This window comes from Mytilus galloprovincialis, chromosome 2, assembly GCF_965363235.1.
Source record: "Mytilus galloprovincialis chromosome 2, xbMytGall1.hap1.1, whole genome shotgun sequence".
NCBI classification, from domain to species: Eukaryota; Metazoa; Mollusca; class Bivalvia; order Mytilida; family Mytilidae; genus Mytilus; species Mytilus galloprovincialis.
The window spans coordinates 8,715,588-8,739,463 of record NC_134839.1 but is presented as its reverse complement, the minus strand read 5'-3'; the positions used below and the strand labels follow the sequence as shown (position 1 = coordinate 8,739,463).

The 23,876-nt window shown below is 29.8% G+C and overlaps 1 protein-coding gene across 7 annotated transcripts in view; it reads right to left on the bottom strand.

The window, feature by feature from the left end:
* LOC143062815 (uncharacterized) overlaps nt 1–23,876 on the bottom strand; it is a 99,542-nt gene that overhangs the window by 28,725 nt on the left and 46,941 nt on the right. For 5 of the 7 annotated variants that reach the window (XM_076234620.1, XM_076234621.1, XM_076234623.1 and 2 more), the window contains 18 exons: nt 23,433–23,525; nt 22,657–22,812; nt 22,090–22,200; nt 21,465–21,612; nt 18,577–18,600; nt 17,786–17,899; nt 17,298–17,464; nt 16,374–16,487; nt 14,837–15,074; nt 13,779–14,492; nt 11,017–11,129; nt 8,851–8,916; nt 8,123–8,191; nt 7,335–7,486; nt 6,018–6,213; nt 5,297–5,503; nt 4,676–4,740; nt 4,215–4,341 (listed from right to left, as the gene is read on the bottom strand). In XM_076234620.1, the coding sequence (XP_076090735.1) occupies nt 4,215–4,341; nt 4,676–4,740; nt 5,297–5,503; nt 6,018–6,213; nt 7,335–7,486; nt 8,123–8,191; nt 8,851–8,916; nt 11,017–11,129; nt 13,779–14,492; nt 14,837–15,074; nt 16,374–16,487; nt 17,298–17,464; nt 17,786–17,899; nt 18,577–18,600; nt 21,465–21,612; nt 22,090–22,200; nt 22,657–22,812; nt 23,433–23,525 (2,874 nt within the window). Of the gene's footprint in view, nt 1–4,214; nt 4,342–4,675; nt 4,741–5,296; nt 5,504–6,017; nt 6,214–7,334; nt 7,487–8,122; nt 8,192–8,850; nt 8,917–11,016; nt 11,130–13,778; nt 14,493–14,836; nt 15,075–16,373; nt 16,488–17,297; nt 17,465–17,785; nt 17,900–18,576; nt 18,601–20,829; nt 20,851–21,464; nt 21,613–22,089; nt 22,201–22,656; nt 22,813–23,432; nt 23,526–23,876 lie in introns of all 7 variants that reach the window. The other 2 variants (XM_076234618.1, XM_076234619.1) reach the window with 2 other exon arrangements.

Genomic DNA, 23,876 nt, shown 5'->3' with positions numbered 1-23,876 from the left:
CAAGCTATGAGTCGTTGAAAATTGCCTAAATTTGGTTAGATTGTTAATGGAAAAACACAATTGTGTGCATAAAAAATAATCTATGAGATAGAATTTTGAAATAATTGTGAAAAGATAGGTTTTGTAATATGTTTTAAGAAAATAAAAAGAAAAAATGGTGTCACCGAACTTGTTTTCTTGCTACAAGTAAAAAGAAAAAAATTCCCTATCTGTCCAGTATAAATTTTTTACTAAAAGAGTTATCTTCCCTTAAATGGCTCATTTGAAAAAAATGATTCAAAAAGCAAAATAAAATGATATTTGTTTAATTATTTTGAATTATACAATAAATTGCCAAGTTTTCTTTATATAATTAAACAGTCTAACCATCAAATTGCAAATCTGTCTCCAAATTTGCAGATTTAGGCAAATAACTAGACCGATTTTTTACTGTGATTGTTCAATCCAAGATGGCGGTATACCATGAATCAACCTTAACTGTGTTTTTGTCCATGATCTTTTTACTTTTTTCTTAATTAATTAACTGTCCATATGTGAAAACAGTTACATGATTCAAAACTAATTGGAATGATCAGCAAAGAATATGTGTTGCTGTTGATGATGAATGGTCAATTTTACATATTTGTTAGTGTTATATATTGTTTCTAAACTAGATATAGTTTTCCATACATTTTTAGATAAATCCTCTTTCTGATTAATGGTACACTATCACTGACAAGAACAGTTTCATTTTAGTCTTGAATAAAAAAGTTGTTGTTCACCATTAAACATTTGAATTCCTGGGTTCACTGGTACCCTATGGAATTCACAAACATTAATATCCCACAACACTAATGAATCCACAGTACCAAAAGATAAAATATGCCAGTTTTTCAAATCAAGATCAACTCCCCCTAGTGTGGTGGACAATGTATGTTTAATGCCAAATTTAGTACATTTGTACTGGAACAAGTTTTTGGTGTATAAACTATGCTTGTGCCTGTACAGAGTCAGGAGACTGATATTCAGTGGTTGTTTTGTTTCTGTGTATCATATTTTTATTCATTGTTTTGTACATAAATTAGCCCATCATTTTCTCTTTTTGTTTCATCGTGGCAATCATACCACATTTTCTTATTCTTATATTTGTAATTCACTGAGATGCAGAGAAGTATTTCAATGTGATATTTCACAAAATAAAGTCAAAAAAAAAAACATCTAGATTTCAAGCCGACCATTTTTTTCTCTTACTCCTAAATGCTGACAGGAACAGTATTAGAAGCTATTTTTTAAGTTTTGTGTTTTATCCAGCAAGAGATAGGTATTGGGACACAAAACTTTCAAAAGAATAATCGTATTCAAAACTCTGAAATCAACCAATCAAAACACTGGTTTTGGTGTTTCCAGCACAAATTTTGTACTCCGAGATCCCTGTATGTGTTGATAAAAATAATTTTCATATGTATAAGTGTATTTTGCTATGAGGGTCTTGCTTTAATACCAGTACGTAAATCTAACTGTGTTATCAAACAAAGTGAAACTTAAATTACTACTGTGAATGTAGTCCACACAGACAACTTGGTTAAAATTATATATTCAAGATTATAAATCTTCTTGGAAAATAGGACTCTTAAGTATAAAGATGACAATTTTTTTTTTTAAACGTCATTGACTTCCAATGCAGGTCTTGCATGGTTGTCAAAAGTATAACTGTGTCTTAAGGTTACATGTATTTGATATATTTGTAAACTGTACTACTGTAGATAATGTATCCATGCACCAAATACATAAGGCCACACAAATAAAATATTAAATGTCTCGACTCTTTTTTTGTAAGTGAAGCATGCACATGGATACTTTTCTCTTTAATTTTCATAGAAAGGGGGACAATTCTTTTCTGTTCCAGCCTGAAATTGGCTTGTTTTTCTTTTCATTTTAAGTGCAAAAGAAATGCCAAGAAAGTTTTTTAAGTTTTTCCAGGAATATTTTTGTTTACAAATGGTCAAATTGGTGCAGATTGTATCAATAACAGATATCAATTTAAATCCAAATGGCTTATGCTATGCATCTGCATCAGATTTTTTTATTATAGAAATAAAATCTAATAAAAGTTTGTTTTTTTTAAATTCAGCAATTAAAATAATTTGTTTTGAACAGCTATCCGTTTATAAAACAAATAGAAGGGTTGGGTTGATTTTTTTTAAATTTGAATTGAAAATTTGAAAGGAAGCAATAAAATCGAGATTCTGAAAAACAAATATTTTTATTGGTGTGGCCTTCTGAATTTACTAATAAAGACAAAACTTTCTTGTAAATCTATTATTTATTATCACAGACTAATATATCACATGTGCACACATTTACACTACTTGACTACAAGCTATCATAATCATGATAATACTGATCAAAACAATACTGTTTATAAACAATGATTAAAGCACTCATTTACAATGTGTTTCTAGAAAGAAAGAGTATATTTGAAATCCAGCTGAGATCTTAAGTTAAAAAAGTGCATGAGACAGTTCTATAAAACTTTCTAATTAGTAAAATTTTTATGAGATTTGATTAATTCATACTTAGAATTCTGCTTTGGCTAAATGCTAAAACAGGTTATCTCCCCTTAATTCACCCAAAACACAATTTCACATTTTTAAAGATTTTTCAATTGAAATTCCCAAATCCATAGTTAATCTGATACACCTTATTCAGTGTCCCAAATTTATTTCTTTACAGTGAGAATACTCACTATGGAAACTTTTGATTGGTTGAAAACTGAACATTTCTCCAGTATCGATATGAACGATAAAAGTGGACATTATTATATACTTTTTGAAATTGCTCCACTGTCTCATGCATTATGTGTTGTTCATCTTAGGAAATTTGCACATTTAAAACCCAATCCCCTAATAAGTCATTTAAGTAAAAAAATAAATATGAAAGATTATTTCTGACAAATGTACATTATTGATGAAAAAAAAACATATAATTTTGCAGACATTATTCAATAGTGAAATGATATTTTTAGAAGATGTATAAAAGAAAACATTTATGTTATGGCACCATAAAACATCATTAATTTAAAATGCTACAATTTTTGACAACTTATAATTTTTTTTATCTGTGTGCTTGGTGTTAATATTTGCTCTTTGACCACTAAAATCCAACAAAACGCTGGTACAATATGTTACAAGGCAAAAAAATTAGGTAAACAAATGCTATGAAAATTGCAACCACAATCCGATATTATAGTGCTCAAGAATGTGCGCCTATGATTGTTCCTTTGACTGATTTCAAATCATTTGAAGCAAAACTGTTTTTCACATGATTTTACAATAAATTTTTGTTGTTGTTTTTTGGAAACTTTAACAAATCTCAAAATTAAAAACAATATGTATATTTATCAAGACCTTAAAGAACATTTTTTCCCCAGTACTATTAAAAAAAATATATGAAAAGTGAATTACAATGTATATGATTAACAAATATAAATAAAAGATTTCAAAAAATATTCTACCACCAAACTGAAATTTATGCTTAAAAGTAAAATAAAATAAATTCTAATTTATCAAATCTGGGATGATTATGAAATGGTAGGAACCCAGTAATTAGTAGTGCATTTAATTGGTTACATGAAGTATAAATGTGGTCAAAGAGCAAAATGTGACCTTGGGTCAAAGGTTATTCTATGGTGGTCACACACCAGCACACCAGATATAGATAATAAAACCAAAATGTCACGGACAAACCAGTTTAGTGGTTCTAATCACCACCCAAGTCAAAAATCATCATCATCATATACAGCCAACTGTAAAATAAATGTGAGATGAGGGATTAAGTCCATTTTCAATTGATGCCATGAATAAATGCTTTTATTGCATAAGATTCCATTCAAAAATGCTTCTATATATCTTTAATTATTTAATAGCACTATGACAGATATAGAATATATTCTAGAGGATGAAATTTCCAAGATGAGAGATTCTATGCTAGATAATGAAAGCTAACAAATATGATTTATATAAAGCGATTATCAAATAATGTATTGAGGATGCAGTTAGCTACTGCTGTAAATCAAAGAAGAAGACTTCTAATGTTTTATATGGAAATAACATTATGTTAATGAAATAAGATTGTATAATTACAACAAAGAAAGCATCCATGTTATTGCATTACCATGCTTGATAGATTGTATTGTTATAGAATTGTCATTATTTATTGGACAAGGCACGACGTACCTGGTCTCGCATACGTTGTATGTCTGACCGCCGTTTGCCGAGGACATCTTCTGCGTCACGGAGGGCTGACAGTGTATCTTTCTCTCTCTGAGTTGCTGAATTTATTTCATCGTGTAATCTTCTTAAACTGAAGGAAAAAAAATCAAATTAATTCAAATTTGTCATGCTATATCAAATAACAGTACTTTCAATGAAATAAATGAAAAAAACAGAACTTAAGGGGGTACAGAACATCTAAGGGAGTTAACTCTTTAAAATCTCTTTAAAAATCAGCACACCATTTCAACCACATAAACAAAGGACATGTCAAGCTTCTCTAAATAAGTGTCAGTCATAGTGCTATATATCCATTGAAATTATTCCTGGAAAATGTGTGGTTCAAATTTCTTGAAATATTTATATTTTTTTAACAGGTCAAATTAAATTATTTGTCAAAATTTAATGAATAATATTTGACTTACTTTTCTGTAGCTGCACGTACTCTACCGTCAACATCCTTGTACTCTCCATCTCTCTTATTTATAACCTAAAATACATTATATAGTGTAATACATGTATGAATGATTAAGTTTAACTCCATGATTAAAATAAATAGCCTTAAAAATAATAGCACTTATAAACCAAATTACCTATAAAGTTTGTATTAGCCTGTGAGCTGGTTTGTAAAATCCAGCTTAGCATGTTATCTTGTAAAAAGAAGGGCTCATATACATATCACTTTAACACACTCTAACTCTAAATATGGTTGAAAGATTCTCCATCTTAACATAATTAGTTATCAAACATCTTTTAATTCAAATTCTTCATCCTATGGTGAAATGGATGAATTTATTTAAAACTTGTTTGTATACAAGATATTAGCAATAACATCATCATTGAAATTAAAGATTGTTATAAATTTCAATTCAAACTCTAATTTCTAAACTTTATCACTTGTTGTTAATTTCTATGTCATTTGGTCTCTGGTGGAGAGTTTTCTCATCGGAAATCATACCATATCTTTTTTTTCATATCTATAGAATGCTAAATTTAAAGAAAAGAATGGAAAGCACATCACAGAAATTATAATCAATAAACCATACCTGATTAACATCCCGTAACAATCTATCCTGTTTGTTACGTTTTCTTTCAATATCTCGGAGTTCTGATCTAATTCCACCAAGTTGTTCCTGAGCCTTTATTAAGTCTAGAGCTGCTAGATTGGCTCGCCTTTCTAACTCATCTTTTTCTTTCACGGTTGTTTCAAGACCAGAAGCAGCATTATCAAACCTATTCACTGTTTCTTTTGCCTACAAAAAATAATTTCTTGAATTACTCATTTCATTATAATTACAAATAGTTCAAGGATGAATATCAAATTTATAATTACAACTAATTCAAGGAATAAATATTGAATTTCAATAATATCTGTTAAGTTTATTATAACATGAAACCAAGTACAAGCATAAATTTCAAACAAGGATAAAAAAAAAATATATACTCAAAACTAGTTATTCATAAAACTGGTTGTATTTATAAATCTACTAACAAGGGGAGATTATTCAGTAAATATCATCCGATATATATCAAGTTACTGAGCATGCAAAAGTGGGGAGAGCAATACCATTTCTAATTCAAGGCAAAAGCAAGATTGAATGAGCAGTTTTAATTGTTTTTTTTTTAATAAGTACATTTTTCAATTTTTAAACTAATCACAATTCTTCAAAAACCAGAAATCAACATTTTTTTTAAAGTTGTAAACACTGCAGTCGGATAAAGAAATTTCAATCGAAACGAATTCTTACTTATTGATATGCTAGTTACCTGTTCCCTTGCATCCATAAGATCAGTGTTACATGTTTTCAGGAGACGGTCTGCATTCTTTAACTGACCTCGCCTTTTACCTAATGTCCTCTCCAGAGCATTGATCTCATCTTTGAGGTAATTTCTACGACTGGCTTTCAGACCTTCACTTAAGGAATCATCTGATGAGTCATCATCCACTATAATTTTAGGTCGTCTAAAAAGAAAGAAGAAATATTTGACTACATGTTTTGTAGTTTAAGCAGAATATACGTTTCAAAAGAAACAATGTTTCAGCACAAAATAATTAACAAATTTGGAGTTATTCCAACATCATAATTTTGTAATTAAATAAATTAAGCAAAGCCTAAAAAATTCACATTATTAGACCTCATAGAGAAATTTATTTTTTATTAAATAATTATTTTTTACCTCTTTTTCATTTTTAGAACCACAGATAACTTCGAATCAATAAAATGTTTGTGTTAACTCTTTCAAAGATGTCAATGTACAAACATTAAGACCATAATACTGTAAATTCAGAAATTATTGTGTGCATTTATTATTGCGATTTTGTCATTTGACTATAGTGTGATTTTAATTTTTGCGATATTGAGAAAAATCCTGTTTAAGGAGGCTCGCGGGTATAAGATTTTCAGAAAAAAATTAAACATTAATTTTTCATTACAAATTTTATTTATTACCTTAAGTAGTTGTTACTTTATCATATGGTACAAAAATCATTCCAAAAAGTCAATTCCTGTTGGCCCCAGGTGACTTTTAAAATGTGGATATCACAGAAAAAGCTCCAAATTATCTCCCTTTGGTGCAAAAATGCCATTTTTTGGCATTTAAATTAAAATATCTTTTTTAACTCATCGGTGACCTATATTTTTTATTGTTATTTTCGAATAAGCTGTACATAAACTAAATAATTGTAAAATTTAAGCGATTTCTGTAATTTAGTTCTTTTTTTATTTCGATATTACCGCTTTTTCTCCTATTAGTTCAACAGAAAAAAAGGACATTAACAAAAATGTATGCTTCTTTCGAGGACAGATTGTGAGCGTAAATGAACGGTGACCCCATTTTTTTATTTCATTTTTCTATTAAGTATAAGATAAAGTTCATTTATAGAAAAATATAGAGAAATCCTATATTAAATAAAAAAAAAAATTTAGACCCGCGAGCCCCCTTAATTCATACACTAAATTTCAAAAATGTGAGTTTAAATTATTGCCATTATATCCCATTTTTCGCAATAATCGCAATAATTTCTGAATTTACAGAAGAACTACAGCTTCATGTAAAGTTAAAAACTGTTATAATTGACCACACCTTTTTCTTTTTTCTTTACTCATAAATTCAAGTTCTTCCCTTGCTGACTGTCTCTCATGATTCAGATTCTTCTCCTCTTTCCGTAAATCTTTCAAATTCTTTTTCTGTCTTTCTATTGCAAGATCTAAACCTTCCAGTTCATCACGTCTCTCCTATAAATAAAAAAAGACTTCTCAATCAAGATTTTTTTTTAGGGCAACAAAAGAAAGATTAAACATTAAACTTTGAGTTGATTTAATTTACAAATTTCAAATTAACTTGAGGTATTTAAATCAGGGAAGATCAAAGTTTTACATATTCGCTTTATTTTTCTACTCACAACAGTTGTGTGAAGAAACCACTTTGTGAAAACGTGGTTCACAGTAACCTCAAGCTTGTCACTCTTAACTTTTCAATTTAAATTCAAAATAAGACTTTACTTTTTTACATAAGAAAATGCATGTACCAGTCAGAAATATGACTGTTGTTATCCATTCGTTTGATGTGCTTGAGCTTTTGCCATTTGATTAAGGACTTTCTATTTTGAAGTTTCCTCGGAGTTCAGTATTTTTGTGATTTTACTTTTTTTTTTCAACTGCAAAACTTCAAAACTATGAGCATTAAATCCTTCATAATATATCCAATACATGATAATGTCAAATAATTTGCAATTTTTTGCTCGAGTTGACGTAACATAATTATTTAAATTTTCCAGTGAAATGTTGTAAAGTTTTTCAATGCTTTGTTTATTTTCAAAGAGGAATCGCCCTAATACATGTTGTTTATCTTAAAAATAACTCTGCACAAACCTCAAGTTCTCCCCTCAATCTCCTTATCAGCCTGTGTTCATCATCAACCTCCTCTTCCTCTTGTGCTGCCTAAAAATGAAGAGCATTTTAAATGTTTAAACAAGAATGTGTACACAGATCCCCCACACGCACTATCATTTTCTATGTTCATTGCACCGTGAAATTGTTGTAAAAACTCTAATTTGGCATTAAAATTAGAAAGATGATATCATAGGAAACATGTGTACTAAATTTCAAGATGATTGGGATGATTGGACTTCTACTTTATCAAAAACCACCTAGACCAAAAGCTTTAATCTGAAGTAGGACAGACAGAAGAACGAACAGACCCATATATAAATAATGCCCCTATGTGGGGCATAAAAAATATGACTTTTTTATATGCAACATTAAAAGTATGTTTATTTGATATATCATGAATCACATTTGGTAAAGACAATTTAAAATTTGTAAGTTTAAATGAGTCTACCCATTTCTAAATGGTTTAAATAATATTTTAATTTTCCAGTGAAAAGTTACCTTACAATGTCTTAATATATGATTTGTACATTGTGTATAAATATATAAACCACATTATTTCATAAATTACATTTGTAAATGTTGATTCTAAGATTTGAAAGATTTTGAGTGCTAAAAAGATTTGCAAATGGAGATGTATGTCTTATCTTTAATGAAAGTATAAAGAGGTTTTGGCGTAAAATATATTTCAAGCATTGTAAAATACTGACCTGATTCTTTAAATATTTGGCTTTTAATCTTTTTACTTTGTCTTGTAACTCAGCAATATAATCTTCCTAAAATGATAAAAGAAAATGTTGTATAAATGTATAAATGCTTGTATCTTTTGCACAATGCACGATTAATGGATGTCTTACCAACATCAACCTAACAACTAATCACAACCTGATACTGGTTTATTTAGGCTTATAATAAGTATTTTGAAATAAACAAGCTTATTATTGACCTCTTGTTTTTTTTTTTTGTATTCATAGAGTAAATGGGAAAGAAATTATTTAATCTTTTTGCAAGGTAAGTATTTAGTAAATGGAGTGACATCAATATCTTCCCTTTCCTTTATTTATTTTTTTTTTTGGGGGGGGGGGGGGACTCAATTAAAGTATATTAATAATAAATATTGTTGTTTGTGAATTCCCTGCTCCTGTTCTTAATTAGAAGCTATCATTTTTTTTAAATCATTATCCTTTTTTCAACCCAAGTATTTCTGCAAGAATACATAAACATTAAAATTTAATTTGACATTTCTTTTCAGTGTATCTCTCTATTTTTCTTAAACAACCATCAAAGACCATTTTGAATTTGAAATATAGAACAGTAAATAACAAATCTGTATTTGTAGCCTGAACGCTTTGAATTTAGCATTAGGAACCTATTATAACACTCTGATTATGCCTAAATAATAGTTTCCATGGACCATTCAGAAAAGAGTTCGGACAGTGCCAATATCTGAAATAGTAGACAATTTAATATGTTTAAAATGCTTTAAATGAGCCAAGTTTGAAATAACGATAACATTATTATCATTTTATTAAGATCTTTAGCAATTCTGTTCGCCATTAAAAACAGATATTGTTACACACAAGTTAAGGCCTGAATATTCCGTAGCTGATAGTTATGGTAAATGATTATCAATAATCAAAGTATAAAGATGAAACACCGTTTATTTAGGGATGTTGAGGGTATGAAAAATATCATTAACTTTTGACATTGGATTTTAAGAGGTTAAATGGAGTTTAAATAAAATTCAAAATATATTTCACTTCATTTTTACATGAAATGACTTGTGTAATACAATTTGAACAGATTAAAGAGATAATATATGAATATATGAATACACAAAAACTCATAAAGAGCCTTTCAACGTAATCAGCTTATTGTTTACACAATTAATCAATAAACAAATGTAACAATGAAAGGGATATGATAAAATCAAGTTTGACAACTTGTTCTTACCAATAATATATCTAACCATTGAAGCGTTAAATGACCGGGTTTTAAATCTACATTGAAGGGTACTTAAATAACTTAATAATATTCAGTCTTTAATTTTGAAATGAAATGAATTTAAAACATGATCATAATTAATGTTTATTAATAACAAATGTTTGCCTTAGTGTACATCTAATTGAGGAATAAATCAAATCTTTTATGGTTTGCCTATTTTTATATTCCTGGTTTCAAACTTAGGACTGAAAAATTGAAAAATCCTCTTTTTTGGTGTTTGAAAATTTGTGGCAATTGATTTAATGAGAATGGAAAACACAAAAATTAAAATCACAGGATAAAATTAAAAATCATAGCACCTTTACATTTTGTCAAACATAAAGTGGCATATTTACATTTTACAGGTTTTTGAAGAATGCTTTAAAATTTGAAATTTTTATTTTCCACAGATCAAAATATGCTAATGATATATGTAACATTTAAAATTCTAACAAAAATCTACAAGATCCACACACTTATGTGCAAAGATATTTTCTCTGCAACTAGAAACTTTAGTGCTTATTAAACAATCTAATAACATAACAGTAAACATCAACTTAAAATTAGAAAAACAATAATTTCTTTCCTCACGTAGGGGAAAAAATCTGGGCAGTTTAAATGCATTTTGGTCAGAAGAAATTAAATGTATCTATTGCTATGAACAAACAAATAACAATATATGTGCTCAGGTCAAATGTCAGTTAAATGTTAAATGAACTCAAATTTACTGCTTTAAAAAAAAGTACATGTATCTGAAGCCTTGCCTAAATTACCAATATTTTTATTGAGTCGATTGACAGTTAAATGCAAAAAATAACTCCAAGGCCCAATACAATAGTATCCAAAATATTTAAAATACCTTGTAACTGTCACACATAAAATTCAACACTTACTAAATCATGATGCTCTGGAACATTACAGAATAAATAACTATCATCAGATCCTGTGGCTGGACTCTTCAAGATCCCTCGGGGCTGTCCAGTTGACATGTCTACGGAACCTGCCACTGAAACAATCATAAAAACATAACTTATCTATGAACAGCCCCCTGCATTCAGTATCGTAATCCCACAACAATGTTCAAGTGTCAACCATCTATTGATAAACACTAAATCCCTTGATATTTGGTCATCTTTGAAATAATCACATTGACCCGCCACCTATTTAATTAACCAGGTAACTCTTTCATATTACTATTCACAGGTAAACAACATGTTTAAACTGATCTTCAATTCAGGTAATTGGGGCCATAATTAGGGTATTTAAACTACAGTTATATACAGTTACATTATTGAAAACAACCTGGTATTAGAGGGATCTAACGGTGAAGTTATGTATCTGTTATAAATATTATAAATATAAATAACATTATCTATATTGCTTTATTTCATTGAGAATTTATTAAGGTATACAAGGATAATAATAACGCAATTGTGTATTTTATTATAGGAATATATGATACAAAAAATAATTATAAATCTAATATCTTCATAAATTTTAAACAGAATAAGTTTTGATATACCCAAAATAAAATTCAAATCTTATTTTTTTAATTAAAAACTTCAATTCAAAAATTGATACATGTATATGTATAGCAATTTTAAAAAAAATCTATCAAAGCTGAATGCAGTTCAGTAATATTTTTAAAGTAACTAATTGGTGAAAATGAAACAAGTAATTAGAAGTACTATCAAACAAGAGGGCGCATTATTATAAACAATGTATGAAAGAACAGCAAAATTTTAATTTTGAGAAAAAAAAATGCTCTGCTTATCAAAGCATCAAAGCAAACAGGAACCTTAGTCCCAATTCTGTGTTGACATGAATTATCATTGATATGGTCATAACTACAAATTAACTATTTACAAAACTTTGAATTTTTCGAAATACTGAAGAATTTTCTACCCCATGAACAGATTACCTATCTATTTAGAAAAACTTTTCAGAATTTCTGTCCTCAATGCTTTTCAACGTTGTACTTTATTTGGCCCTTTTAACATTGTTGATTAGCGATTCAAGTGTCACTGATGTGTCTTTTGTAGACAAAACCTATGTCTGGTGTTGAAAATTTCAATCCTGGTATCTTTGGTAATTTTTTTTAGATGATGTTTATCTAGATTATTTAGTTTAGCAAATACAAGAAAATAGTAAAATGAAGTCTGTATGAATTATTCAGTCATACATTTGTCCCATAGTGTTAAATTTTGGATATTGAATTAAATATTAACTAGATGTTATATTGAATGGAAACTTAAAACATATTTTTATCTTAACCAATAGTTTTCTAAAAACACCATTCTCTTGGTTTTAGTTGTTTTTCAAGTCATAATAGTGATATTGTGTAATGGATTGGTTGACCATTAATATTAACGTGCATTACATCTGCAGGAAAGTTGTACCTGGGAGGCAAACATCTTTAAATCCAAAAATAAGGGCATGTCTGTTCAAATTGTCATTTTATCTTATGAAGGATTATGACACAAGACAGCATATATGCAGTAACTTAAAAACAAAGACTGTATATTCAGAAATTATTGCGTTGTTTTTATTATTGCGAAAAATGTGCAATGATTTGAACTCATTTTTTGAAATCTTTTATATGAATTGAACAAAATGGAAAAAACAAATATCCCATTCTAATCTAAAATGACAAAATTGCAATAATAAATGCAAGCAATAATTTCTGAATTTACAGTAGTTATAGACTAATTCTTGCATACATTACACAAAAATTTAACAATAATCCTATATATCTGATATACAATATTAAGTATACAAGTAAAGGATTAGTACAATTTACAATAATCCTGGTTATTTCCATAATGAGATAATTAAACCTTTAAGGTCTTAGGATTCAGTATTTAATAAGTTAATACTAAATCTTTCTAACTTGTAATTAACACTATGCCGTGCAATAAAAATAAATTAATCTACATTCATTACAGTTGTAGGAATTTCAAAAATTGACAGCTAAGTGACACCCCCCCCCCCTTTTCTCCATTTTTTAAGTCTGAAGTCAGGAATCGCAACAGTAACTGTCTTATGTACTTGTTTTTACTATTTCGAGGAATTATTCACCAGAGACAAAAGAATGAGGATGTAAACAACCAAAAGTCACTGTACTGACTTCAACAATGATCAAAATTGTATAGTGAGCTATATAACGCTTAAAAAGCTTATCTCTGTTTGTCCCCAAAAAAGTTACATGTTTAGCTGTAACAATTTTAGGTCTCATTTTTGAAGTCAGTACAGTGACTTTTGGTTGTTTACATCTGTATGTTTCTCTTAGTTGACAAGCCGTAAACTTGTTTTATTTAGTTATTTAAGAATGAACTAAATACCATAATCAGATGTACTAAAACTATGTGAAACACAATGTATAATTAACCTAAATATACAAACTTCTGCTTTAAAAAATGTCAGCTTACAAATTTGACTCCAAAGTTCCCTAATAGAAGACTTGGAAAATTTTTATTTTTAGGACTAGAAGACACTTTAGCATTATTAATTTATAATCCTATTTTATCTATTAGCTGTTGGTCTATGAAGACCTACAAGACCTTTAGCAGATGCCATAAAGACCCTAACCCCTTGAATTTTGTACATCCTTATAACCTAAACAACCTTTAAAAGTCTTACCATGTTAGGTACTTACCTATAGGACTTGGTGGATATGTTAAAGATCCTTCATTCATAGCACTTCTTCTAGATAATGGTGTTCCTGATGCTATAGGACTAACAGGAAGGTACGATACACGGGGACCAGGTGATCCGTACTGTGGCATTGGTGGTGGGGGTGGTGGTGGAGGGGGCATAGGCATGCCACCACCTGATTGGTAGTACACTCTGCCTGCTGGACGCTCTGGTGATGTGGAGTAAGCTGGAAGGAATGCTCGTCCAGATTTGTATCCTAATGTCTGTGCTGGAGCACCTGTCATAGGTCTGTAATTTGGTACACCAGGTGGCATCACCATACCAACAGTTGGTCCAGCAGTCTGTGTTCCTGCATAACCAGGAGTTTGTGTGGATCCATATCCCATTCCTGGGCCATAGCCACCAGGATGATGCCCTGCTGAAGGTCCAACACCAGAGTGTGAAAAGCCCATGGGAGTACTTGCCCCTACAATACCTCTGGTTGGACTTCCAAAAGAATTGATCCCTGGAGCAGGTGGGACCCTAGTCTGAGTTGATCCTGTGACTGGGTTATAAGCTACAGGTCTATGTACTGGTTCAAATGCTGTTTTTGGAGCTGAATTACTTCGCCTATGTTTATCTCTGCCACTATGGCCACGTCCACTGCGACCACTCCGTCCACTACGCCCACTTCTGGCACTTTTAACACTTTGGTTATCAGGTTCAGCTGCTTCACCTGTAAAAATAAATTATCTTTAACTTGTGTGCATGAAAAATATTTAACATTGTTTCTATCGTTCATTTTCATTGGATAATGCCATAATTACAGAGCATCTCTTCCACAATTGACAGCCTGAAATTGGACAGGACAGCCTTTTTGGGGGGGTTAAAAAATGGGGTTTTTTTTGCTGAAAATGTCCTTTAAAAGTAAGTTTTTTGCTGGAACAAATTATAAGAATATAAGTTTTTTCTGCTGACATATGTACTCAAAATATAAGTTTTTCTTGCCACTTGCCCATTGTAACATATATTACTGCATTCTATTACAGTAAGGGAGGAATATACCAGAAGACACATTACCTGAAGTTCTTTTGACAGGATTGCCATATGTTGGGTATCTTTCTCCTGACCTTGACCTCCCGTCTGATGGATACACACCAGGTGGTGTTCTAGCACCTCTATTTTCAGCGCCAGCGCCATAACCTCCAGGAACAGCAGTGCCACCTGTGGGGCCATATGCTCCTGGAACAACAGAGCCACCTGGTGGGCCATATGCACCAGGAATGACAGAGCCACCTGGTGGAGCATATGATGTTCCCTATAAAAATATAATATTAATTTTAAACTGATTTTACTAATAGTGCAAAACCTTTGTGGGTAGTCAAAGCGATTAAAAACAACCCCTATCAAAAAATTCTACGGTAAACAATTTGTTGTATATCAATTTATCATAAAAATGAAATCCTGATTTTAAAAAGAATAGAAATATTTTTTCTCTTAAAATGTTTTATTATTAACAGTAATGGGCATATTTTCTATCAATCTTATCTCCACACTAGACTCTTTTTTCAGAATATAAAACCTGTGAATTGATCAGAAAAGGTATGTTTCTCCTCAGCATAATTGATAATTTGTGATGATCTTGAACAGAATGATAGTAAATTGAATCATAAACTAGTTATCTCCTCTTTGTTGTTAAATTTCTGTGTAAAACATACAATCTACATCTACACTACCAGAATAAGATATGATTTTTTTTTAATTTGTCATATTACTATGAAGTTTACACATTCAAAATTCTTTAATTCAAATGAAATGGAATAAATAAATGCAATCATTTGACCCTTGCAGTTATCAAAATAGTAAAAATTGTTTAAACATGATTTATATTATTAAACATCTTAGTATACTACAACGTGTCACAAAATATATTTTAAAACTTCTTGGGAGATGATTTCAAATTCAAAAAGAGAAAATTTCAGCAAGTTTACTATTTTCCTTCAGTGTGAAAAATGTGTATTTTTGAAGGAAAAGAGTATGATACAATTCAAATATGATAATACATGTAAAAGAGGGACGAAAGATACCAAAGGGACAGTCAAACTCAATATGATAGTACATGTACTTATATTTGACAAACTAACATATGAACAACCTAGGTTTGTTATTAGCATATCATTTTGATTTCAACAGGAAGAATTTTCAGGGAGACAGACAGATTTATAAAAATTTTCCAAACTTGTTTCCGAATCCCATATTTGAACTTTATGTAACATTGTAATATTTATCTTGACATTTTTCATTAATAAAAACTGTTTAAACTAGAATTTTCAGCTCCTTGCAATCAAAGCTTGAACACAGAATTTGTATTTTAAACAGGTTGAATCCTTTGCATACTTGTTTGTATTATGATTCGTTTGTATTATGATTTTAACAGCTGCTGAAATATTACACAGACTAGCATATTCTTCCTACACAAAGATAATTTCTTCCTACACAAAGATAATTTCCTCCTACACATAGATAATTTCTTCCTACAAATAGATAATTTTTTCCTACACATAGATTATTTTTTCCTACACATAGATAATTTCAATAATTTGTCCCCAATACTGACCATTGCTGATCTTCCTGGCATATTAGGTTGTACTGACATTGGAGGTCCGAAATGTCGAGAGAGTCCAGGCCTTCCTAATGGTCCAGAAGCTTGTCCATGGTATTGAGTTACCCCCTATTAGTTTAACAAACAAAAATGTGTTAAAAGCTCAACTAGCTGGATTGCACATAAGCTTGCTCAAGATGAAGGGGGGGGAAAAAATTCAGCAGATCTTTTTTATCTTTCTGTGGATTCACTATTTTCCATGATAATCCAATTTTGTTACAAAATTGCCGATGTCAGTTGTTTGTAAAGTTTGCTTCCAAAATGTTGTATGAAACTTGAAAATCGTTGTAGAATGGGTTTTGGGAAAAAATAATTGTACATTTCTTTATTTCTGTGAAAATAATTTAAGTTCTTGGATATTGTCAAAGTTTTTATTTCACTGCTATTTACAAAAATGTTCAAGTTCACATACAACATTTAGGAAGCATGCATTTTGCCAAACTTTTCAAAGCCTGTTTGTGAGATATTTTTTTCTTGAAAAATTTGTAATTTACATTTAAGAAGCCCAGCGACGACAAGTAGTTTAATTTTTCATTTTATATAAAGATGTTAAAAGCTAGGTTTCATGAATATGTCTCCTATATTTAACTTAAATATCCATGTATGTAGCCATTGAATTCAACAGTGTATCACTCAATACCATTTGCTAATACATACTACAAATTTATGTGCAACCCACTAATAAATATTTACAAACTACTTTTCACACCAATACATATGTATTTTTTTTAAATCAATAATTATCAACATTAATTTACAGCATTAGGCAAAAACAATCAGCACGGCAAACTTTAAAATATAAATCAAAAATCTAATCAGCTGAATTTTCATTCAAATAAATAAAATAGCAAAACATCCATTCAAAACTGGTATACATACAGGTTTGAAGCCGGGACCAGATGCCATATCAAACTGAGCCTGAGTGCCTGTAGAGCTAGCTAACTGTGGCATTGTCTGTATGTAAGCTGACTGCATTGCTAAAGTCTCCTTCAGTTTGTTGACATCTTGTCTCAGTTTCCACATCTCATCATCCACAAGAGGTCCTCCTAAAAATAAATAAACGCTAACTATACACTATGTACAAATTTAAAGACAATCATGTACAAGTTTAAAGAAAATCATGTACAAGTTTAAAGAAAATTGTGTTCAAGTTAAAAGAAAATAATGATGAATAAATTAAGTTTTCATTTAACACATACAAATCATACACACCAAAACTGATCTACTTATTTTCAAGGGAAAGCTTTTCAAATAAAAAAAAACCCAACATTTTCTTGACATTCCCCTTTTTAATATATTGTAAATACACATGGAATGAAGCAACTATATCTTTGTATTTTTTCAATTATTGTTTATTATTAACTCACCTTGTCCATTGTTTTGCATAGAAAGCTGATCCAATAAACTGTTGAGATGTTCTATTTCATCTCGTTGAGCTTCTAAAATCTCATACAACTTTGATAACTCCATTTCTTGTGCCACTGAAAATTATAATCATAATAAATTAGTTTCACAACTTTATATAAATGTTAAAACTTTTTAAAAAAAAAAACATTTTAAAAGTTTTGATAAATCTGTTTTTATTCTATTATTTTAAAAATTGTTAAAAAAAGGGTCTTGTAGGTTTTGACTCATTACTGTTTAAAAAAGAAAGCTAATGTACCTCAAATCAAATTCTCCTGTGCAAAAGGAGGGATTGGTACATGATACTAATAGTCAAATGGTGTAGATAGTATGATGTGAGTTTGGTTCATCATACAATGTAAACAACCAACTGATAATTTTTTAATATGGTGTGTTTGGTTTGTGACCCTGATTAATCTATGATGTGAACAATCATTATCAAATATGTGCAATCAGTAATGATCAATAAGCCATATTTTGCAAAGTGCAAAGGTCACAAAAAAGTTTCAGAGTGTTGGTTGTGTGACAATCTACTGGTCCTCACTATTATTTCTATTGCAAAATACCATAAACGTGTTGTTCTGTTCCTTAGCAAATCATGGTGGTCAAAACCTTCAGGCCATCACTTTTCGAGAACTTAAAAGTTCATGACATACAACCAATATTTTGTAAGATTTATGAGAAATGTGCCACTGAATATATAAAATACCCCATGTGTAGCCCCACACCACCATTTACCATTCTCTTAACTTACACAAGAAAGAAGTTCTCCCAGGACCTTTGTAATCAAATAAACTACATGTAACTTGGAAACATATTATACAACATAACCTTAGCCTTAAGGGAAAATACCTGATTACTTCCATTTCATATATACACATCAAACAACAGTCTTGTTTTTCTCAATTTTTCAAACCTAGGCTGGAATTTCATTTTTGATAGTTTGCATTAATAAAACAATTACCGGTAAAATATCAAAAGAATTAAAATTTAAGAAATCAAAACACAATCGTGTCAAGCCTGTTAATCAGCCAATAAAATTCTTGATGGTAAAGTAGTACCATATTCTGAAGAATCTATGTACATGTACCTCTAGTAATAAGATAAACCCAAATACCAATAAATATATCATATATAGTCTATAGTAGTTTTCATATCAATCTTTTACTGACCAATGGTTAGTTTTCGAATTTGTTTAATGATTATTTCAATATGTATGTAATCTTTATCTTGAATTATGGTTGGTTAGTTTGTTGGTGGAAAAAACTGGAGTGCCAAGAGTTATAAACAAGAGGCTCTCAAGAGCCTGAATGGCTAACCTTAATTTTTTTGGTTAAATCTCTCATCAATGATTATTTTGGCTTTTCAATTTATTTAAATGTTCTTTGAATCGTCCTATTTTCTTCAAAAGCAAAAAAAAAATCATTTTCTCCTATGTTCTATTTTAGCCATAGGAGCTATGTTTCTGACATACAAGGAAATGAAATATAAAATTTATACTAGATACTCTGAAACTCATTTAGCCTAAGTTTGGCTGAAATTGATACAGCAGTTTCAAAGGAGAAGATTTTTTAAAGTAAGTCAACATGATGAACAAATTGTGAAAAAAGTCTTTAAAGGGCAATAACTCCTTAAGGGGTCAATTGACAATTTTGGTCAAATGACTTATTTGTAGATCTTACTTTGCTTAACATTTTTGCTATTAACAGTTTATCTGTATCTATAATAATATTCAAGATAATAACCAAAAACTGCAAAATTTCTTTAAAATCATCAATTCTGGGGCATTATACCTGAAAAACCAGTTACCCAATTCGGCTGAAAATTTCAGGACAGGTAGACCTTGACCTAATAAATACTTTAACTTCTTGTCTTATTTGCTCTAAATGCTGGAGTTTTTGAGATATAAGCCAAAAACTGCATTTTACCCTGTGTTCTATTTTTAGCCATGACGGCCATGTTTTTTGACGAAATAAAAAATAAAGCACAAACTTTATTTTATACACCCTACTGATCATTCAGTTGAAGTTTGGTTGAATTTAGTTTAGTAGTTTTAGAGGAGAAGATTTTTTAAAGTTAGCAAATATGATGAACAAATTGTGAAAAATTGTCATTAAAGGACAATAACCCCTTAAGGGGTCAATTGACAATTTTGGTCATATTAACTTATTTGTAGATCTTACTTTGCTGATCATTTTTGCTGTTTACAGTTTATCTTTATCTATAATAATTTTCAAGATAATAACCAAAAACTGCAAAATTTCCTTAAAATTACCAATTAAGTGGCAGCAATCCAACAATGGTTTGTTTGATTCATCTGAAAATTTCAGGGCTGATAGATCTTGACCTAATGAACATTTTTACCCCATGTCAGATTTGCTCTAAATGCTTTCGTTTTTGAGATATAAGCCAAAAACTGCATTTGACCCCTATGTTCTATTTTAAGTAACGGCGGCCATGTTTTTTGACGGATCAAAAATCGAAGCACACACTTTGTGCAGGATAATCTAAGGAACAATCATTCTAAGTTTCATTCAAATCCATTCAATAGTTTCAGAGGAGAAGATGTTTGAAAAATTGTTAACGACGACGACGACGGACGCCAAGTGATGAGAAAAGCTCACATGGCCTTTTAGGCCAGGTGAGCTAAAAATATATAAGAAACTTTCAGCATTTAAATAACATCTTGATGCATGGCATACAGGACTTGTGATAGTGATTATAATGAGTTTTTTTTTATTCTCATTTATTTACATTTGCCTTTTTATGCTCACATTTAAGTTTCTTATAAGGCAGTCTTTTAAATTGTCATACGAAAACTTATTACATTATGGTGTGTTGCAGAATTAAATTTTGTCCAGTTAAAATTTGTTATGGGTCTAGGATAAACAACAAAAAAGGTGAAAATTACAAAAATTGTTCCAGTTTATACATATCTCAGTAAATTTATTATCATTTAGATACTGTATAGAACTGAGACTTATCTTGAACGATCCAAATGACTTACCATCCTTTTCAGCATAACCTCCTAAGAAGTTTGAAATTTCATAATCAATATATTGTTACAATACTACATTCCAATATATAAACTTTTTTATCGCTATTTTATGAAATTTTCCTAGTAGAGATATGAAAAATGATCGCTAGAAACTAAGGGAGAATGCAGGGCTGTCAATGAAATTTACAACGTCGCCTTGGGTAAAATAGCAATAATCTATAAATATTATTCAGTTATTTGTAATTTGTAAATATAATTGATATCATTCACATTTTTTATACTGATTAATATTGTTTTTATTATCTACAATAAATTTCCTACATAAATACAAAAGCCTATTCTATAAAAGGGGTGTTCCAAAATTGATCATGTAAGTGGTCCAAATAAAAACTAAACTAAGTGTGAGTGGTTGTATTTTCAATAAATTTTGTACAAAATTACAAAACAAAAAAAATACATAATGGGTGGTTAGAGTAAAGAAATAAGTGCCTCCCATGCTTTTAAATGTAGAACAACCCTAAAACTTTCAGGTTGAAATTTCTGAAATACAACAATTTTGACTAGAGTAATATTCTGACCAAAATAAGAATTAAAATAACTCCATACAAGGGAGATAACTAATCCTTACAAGGGAGATAACTTACTTATCATCTGGTTGTTCATATCAGAATTTTTCAACTCATGCTGTAGATGTTGGTCTCTGTCGTCTAAAATTTGTCCTAAATGATCAGCAGTATTCTGAGCCTGGTCTAAATCTTGTGCAATCACATGAAGTCTGGCTTCAGCTGCCTCCTGGCAAAATATTAAAGTTACTTAAGTAAATGAGAAAATATTATAAGTCATTATTTGACCCCTGAAATCATGATAAACTTCATGATTTCAAATTCAAGGATACAAAAAGAAGCTTCATAATATTTTTTTAAAAGCTTATAATTTCCAACAGCGCAGAAATAAGATGCTGCACTAATAAGATGTACTATATTTGCCCCTTTACTAACTTTTTTATTCCAGCATCACTGATGAGTAGTAGATGAAGCTTGCATCTTGTGCACATAATCTTCTGCTTGGTATCTATGATTGAGGGCAATTTTTTCAAATGAGGATTTAATTACACAACTGAAAATAATAACTAAAAATTATGATCACAGAAGAACAATGTTTGCAAAATTACACTACTGAAAAGAGTAATCTAAACATTTAGAGAATGCAGATATGAGTAGGGAATAAGTGGAAAAATAATTATTAATCCTCCCTTAAGACCCCTCTTACCCTTTGTAATTCTGCTTCCTCCTTCACCCTGGATAATTCATCTTCAAATTGTTGTTCCTGATCTTCTAAAGCTTTGTTTAACTCAGCAACTTCATTTTCTGCTGATGTTAGCTAAAAAAATAAACATTTTTTTTTGTTTCAAACTTCTAGCATTATAAAAATGTTATTGATATTTTTTTTATTTTTAAAAATTGTTACCATTAATTTCATAGAGTAAACTAAAAATCTTCACATCCTTTATGCAAACCTTAACAATGTTGGTAACTTTTCAAATTTTTATAACTAATATAATTAAAGATCTCTTTTTTCATCATGAAAATTTGATGAAAAAAATACTTACAATTCAGATAAAATTAGTGTATATAGATTGTTTCTTAAAAGTACATTTGACTTATTAAAAGTGCAAATATTAAACATTAGACACACATGTGTACATACAATACAAGAATCCAAACATTCAAAATCCAAGCTTTATCCAAGTCATGAAGTGGAATTCCTATAATATTCAAGGAGACCGTGAGACTGAGGATACATGAATAAATGAAAAATATTGTAACATTACTGTACCCTTTTAGTATTTTCTTTTTCCTTAGTCCTCATGCCCCTTCTTAAGTCCATTAGTTCTCTCTGCAGTTCATCATACAAATGTTTCTCTTCAGAGTTTAGTGAACTTCTATCATCTTCTGATTCAGGTCGATACACAACACGTGTAACTGGTTTTCCCTAAATTTTTCACAACATTTTAAATTTTATATTCTAAATATAAATTTTTACATGTTATGGGACAATTTGTATTTTCAAGGGAAATAACTCACCAGAAAGTAAATAAAAACCAATATTTACACCTATAAGAAAGTTTCTATGAAAAAATACAAGAACACCAATTTAAAAAAAAGTGTAAAGAAATCAAAAAGGTATTTGAATAGTTTCAAAGGGACCTGTACCTGTAAGTAAAATATAAATTTAACAATGTTGAATAAATGTTTATGTAACTACAGCTCAACAAAAATTATTTCAAATACTTTTTAAAAGATAAGAGTTAAACACAAGTAAAAAATTCTCTACTCATTTTTTAGTTTCATTAGGTCAAAATAACACTGAAAACTACAAAAAATACAAAAAAAATATTTACCTGTAATGCTTTTTCCTTAAATACAATTTAATAAATTTTAATATAAATTTAAACATTGTTGAAAACATGTTGTTTATGCAACTACAGTTCAACAAAAAGTATTTCAAATACTTTTCAAAACTTAAGACCTCAACACAAGTTAAAATAGTGTACTTATTTTTTAGTTTCATTAGGTCAAAACAACACGGTGAAAACTACAATTTGTATTTACCTGTAATGCTCTTTCCTGTGTATCTTTTAATTTTGCCTTTAGTTTATTTAATTCCCCTGTCAGCCTTTTAACTTCTTCTGCATTATTTTGCAACTAAAATAAAATGAAAAAAATTGTATATATCACAGTTTAAATAGCAGGAATCAAATGATAAAAAACAAGAATGTGTCCATAGTACACGGATGCCCCACTCACACTATAATTTACAATGTTTAGTGGACTGTGAAATTGGGATAAAAACTCTAATTTGGCATTAGAAAGATCATATCACAGGGAACATGTGTACTAAATTTCAAGTTGATTGGACTTCAACTTCATCAAAAACTACCTTGACCAAAAACTCTAACCTGAAGCGAGACAGACGGAGGGACGAACGGATGCAGAGACCAGAAAACATAATGCCCCTCCACTAACGTAGGTGGGGTATAAAAAGTTGAATATATC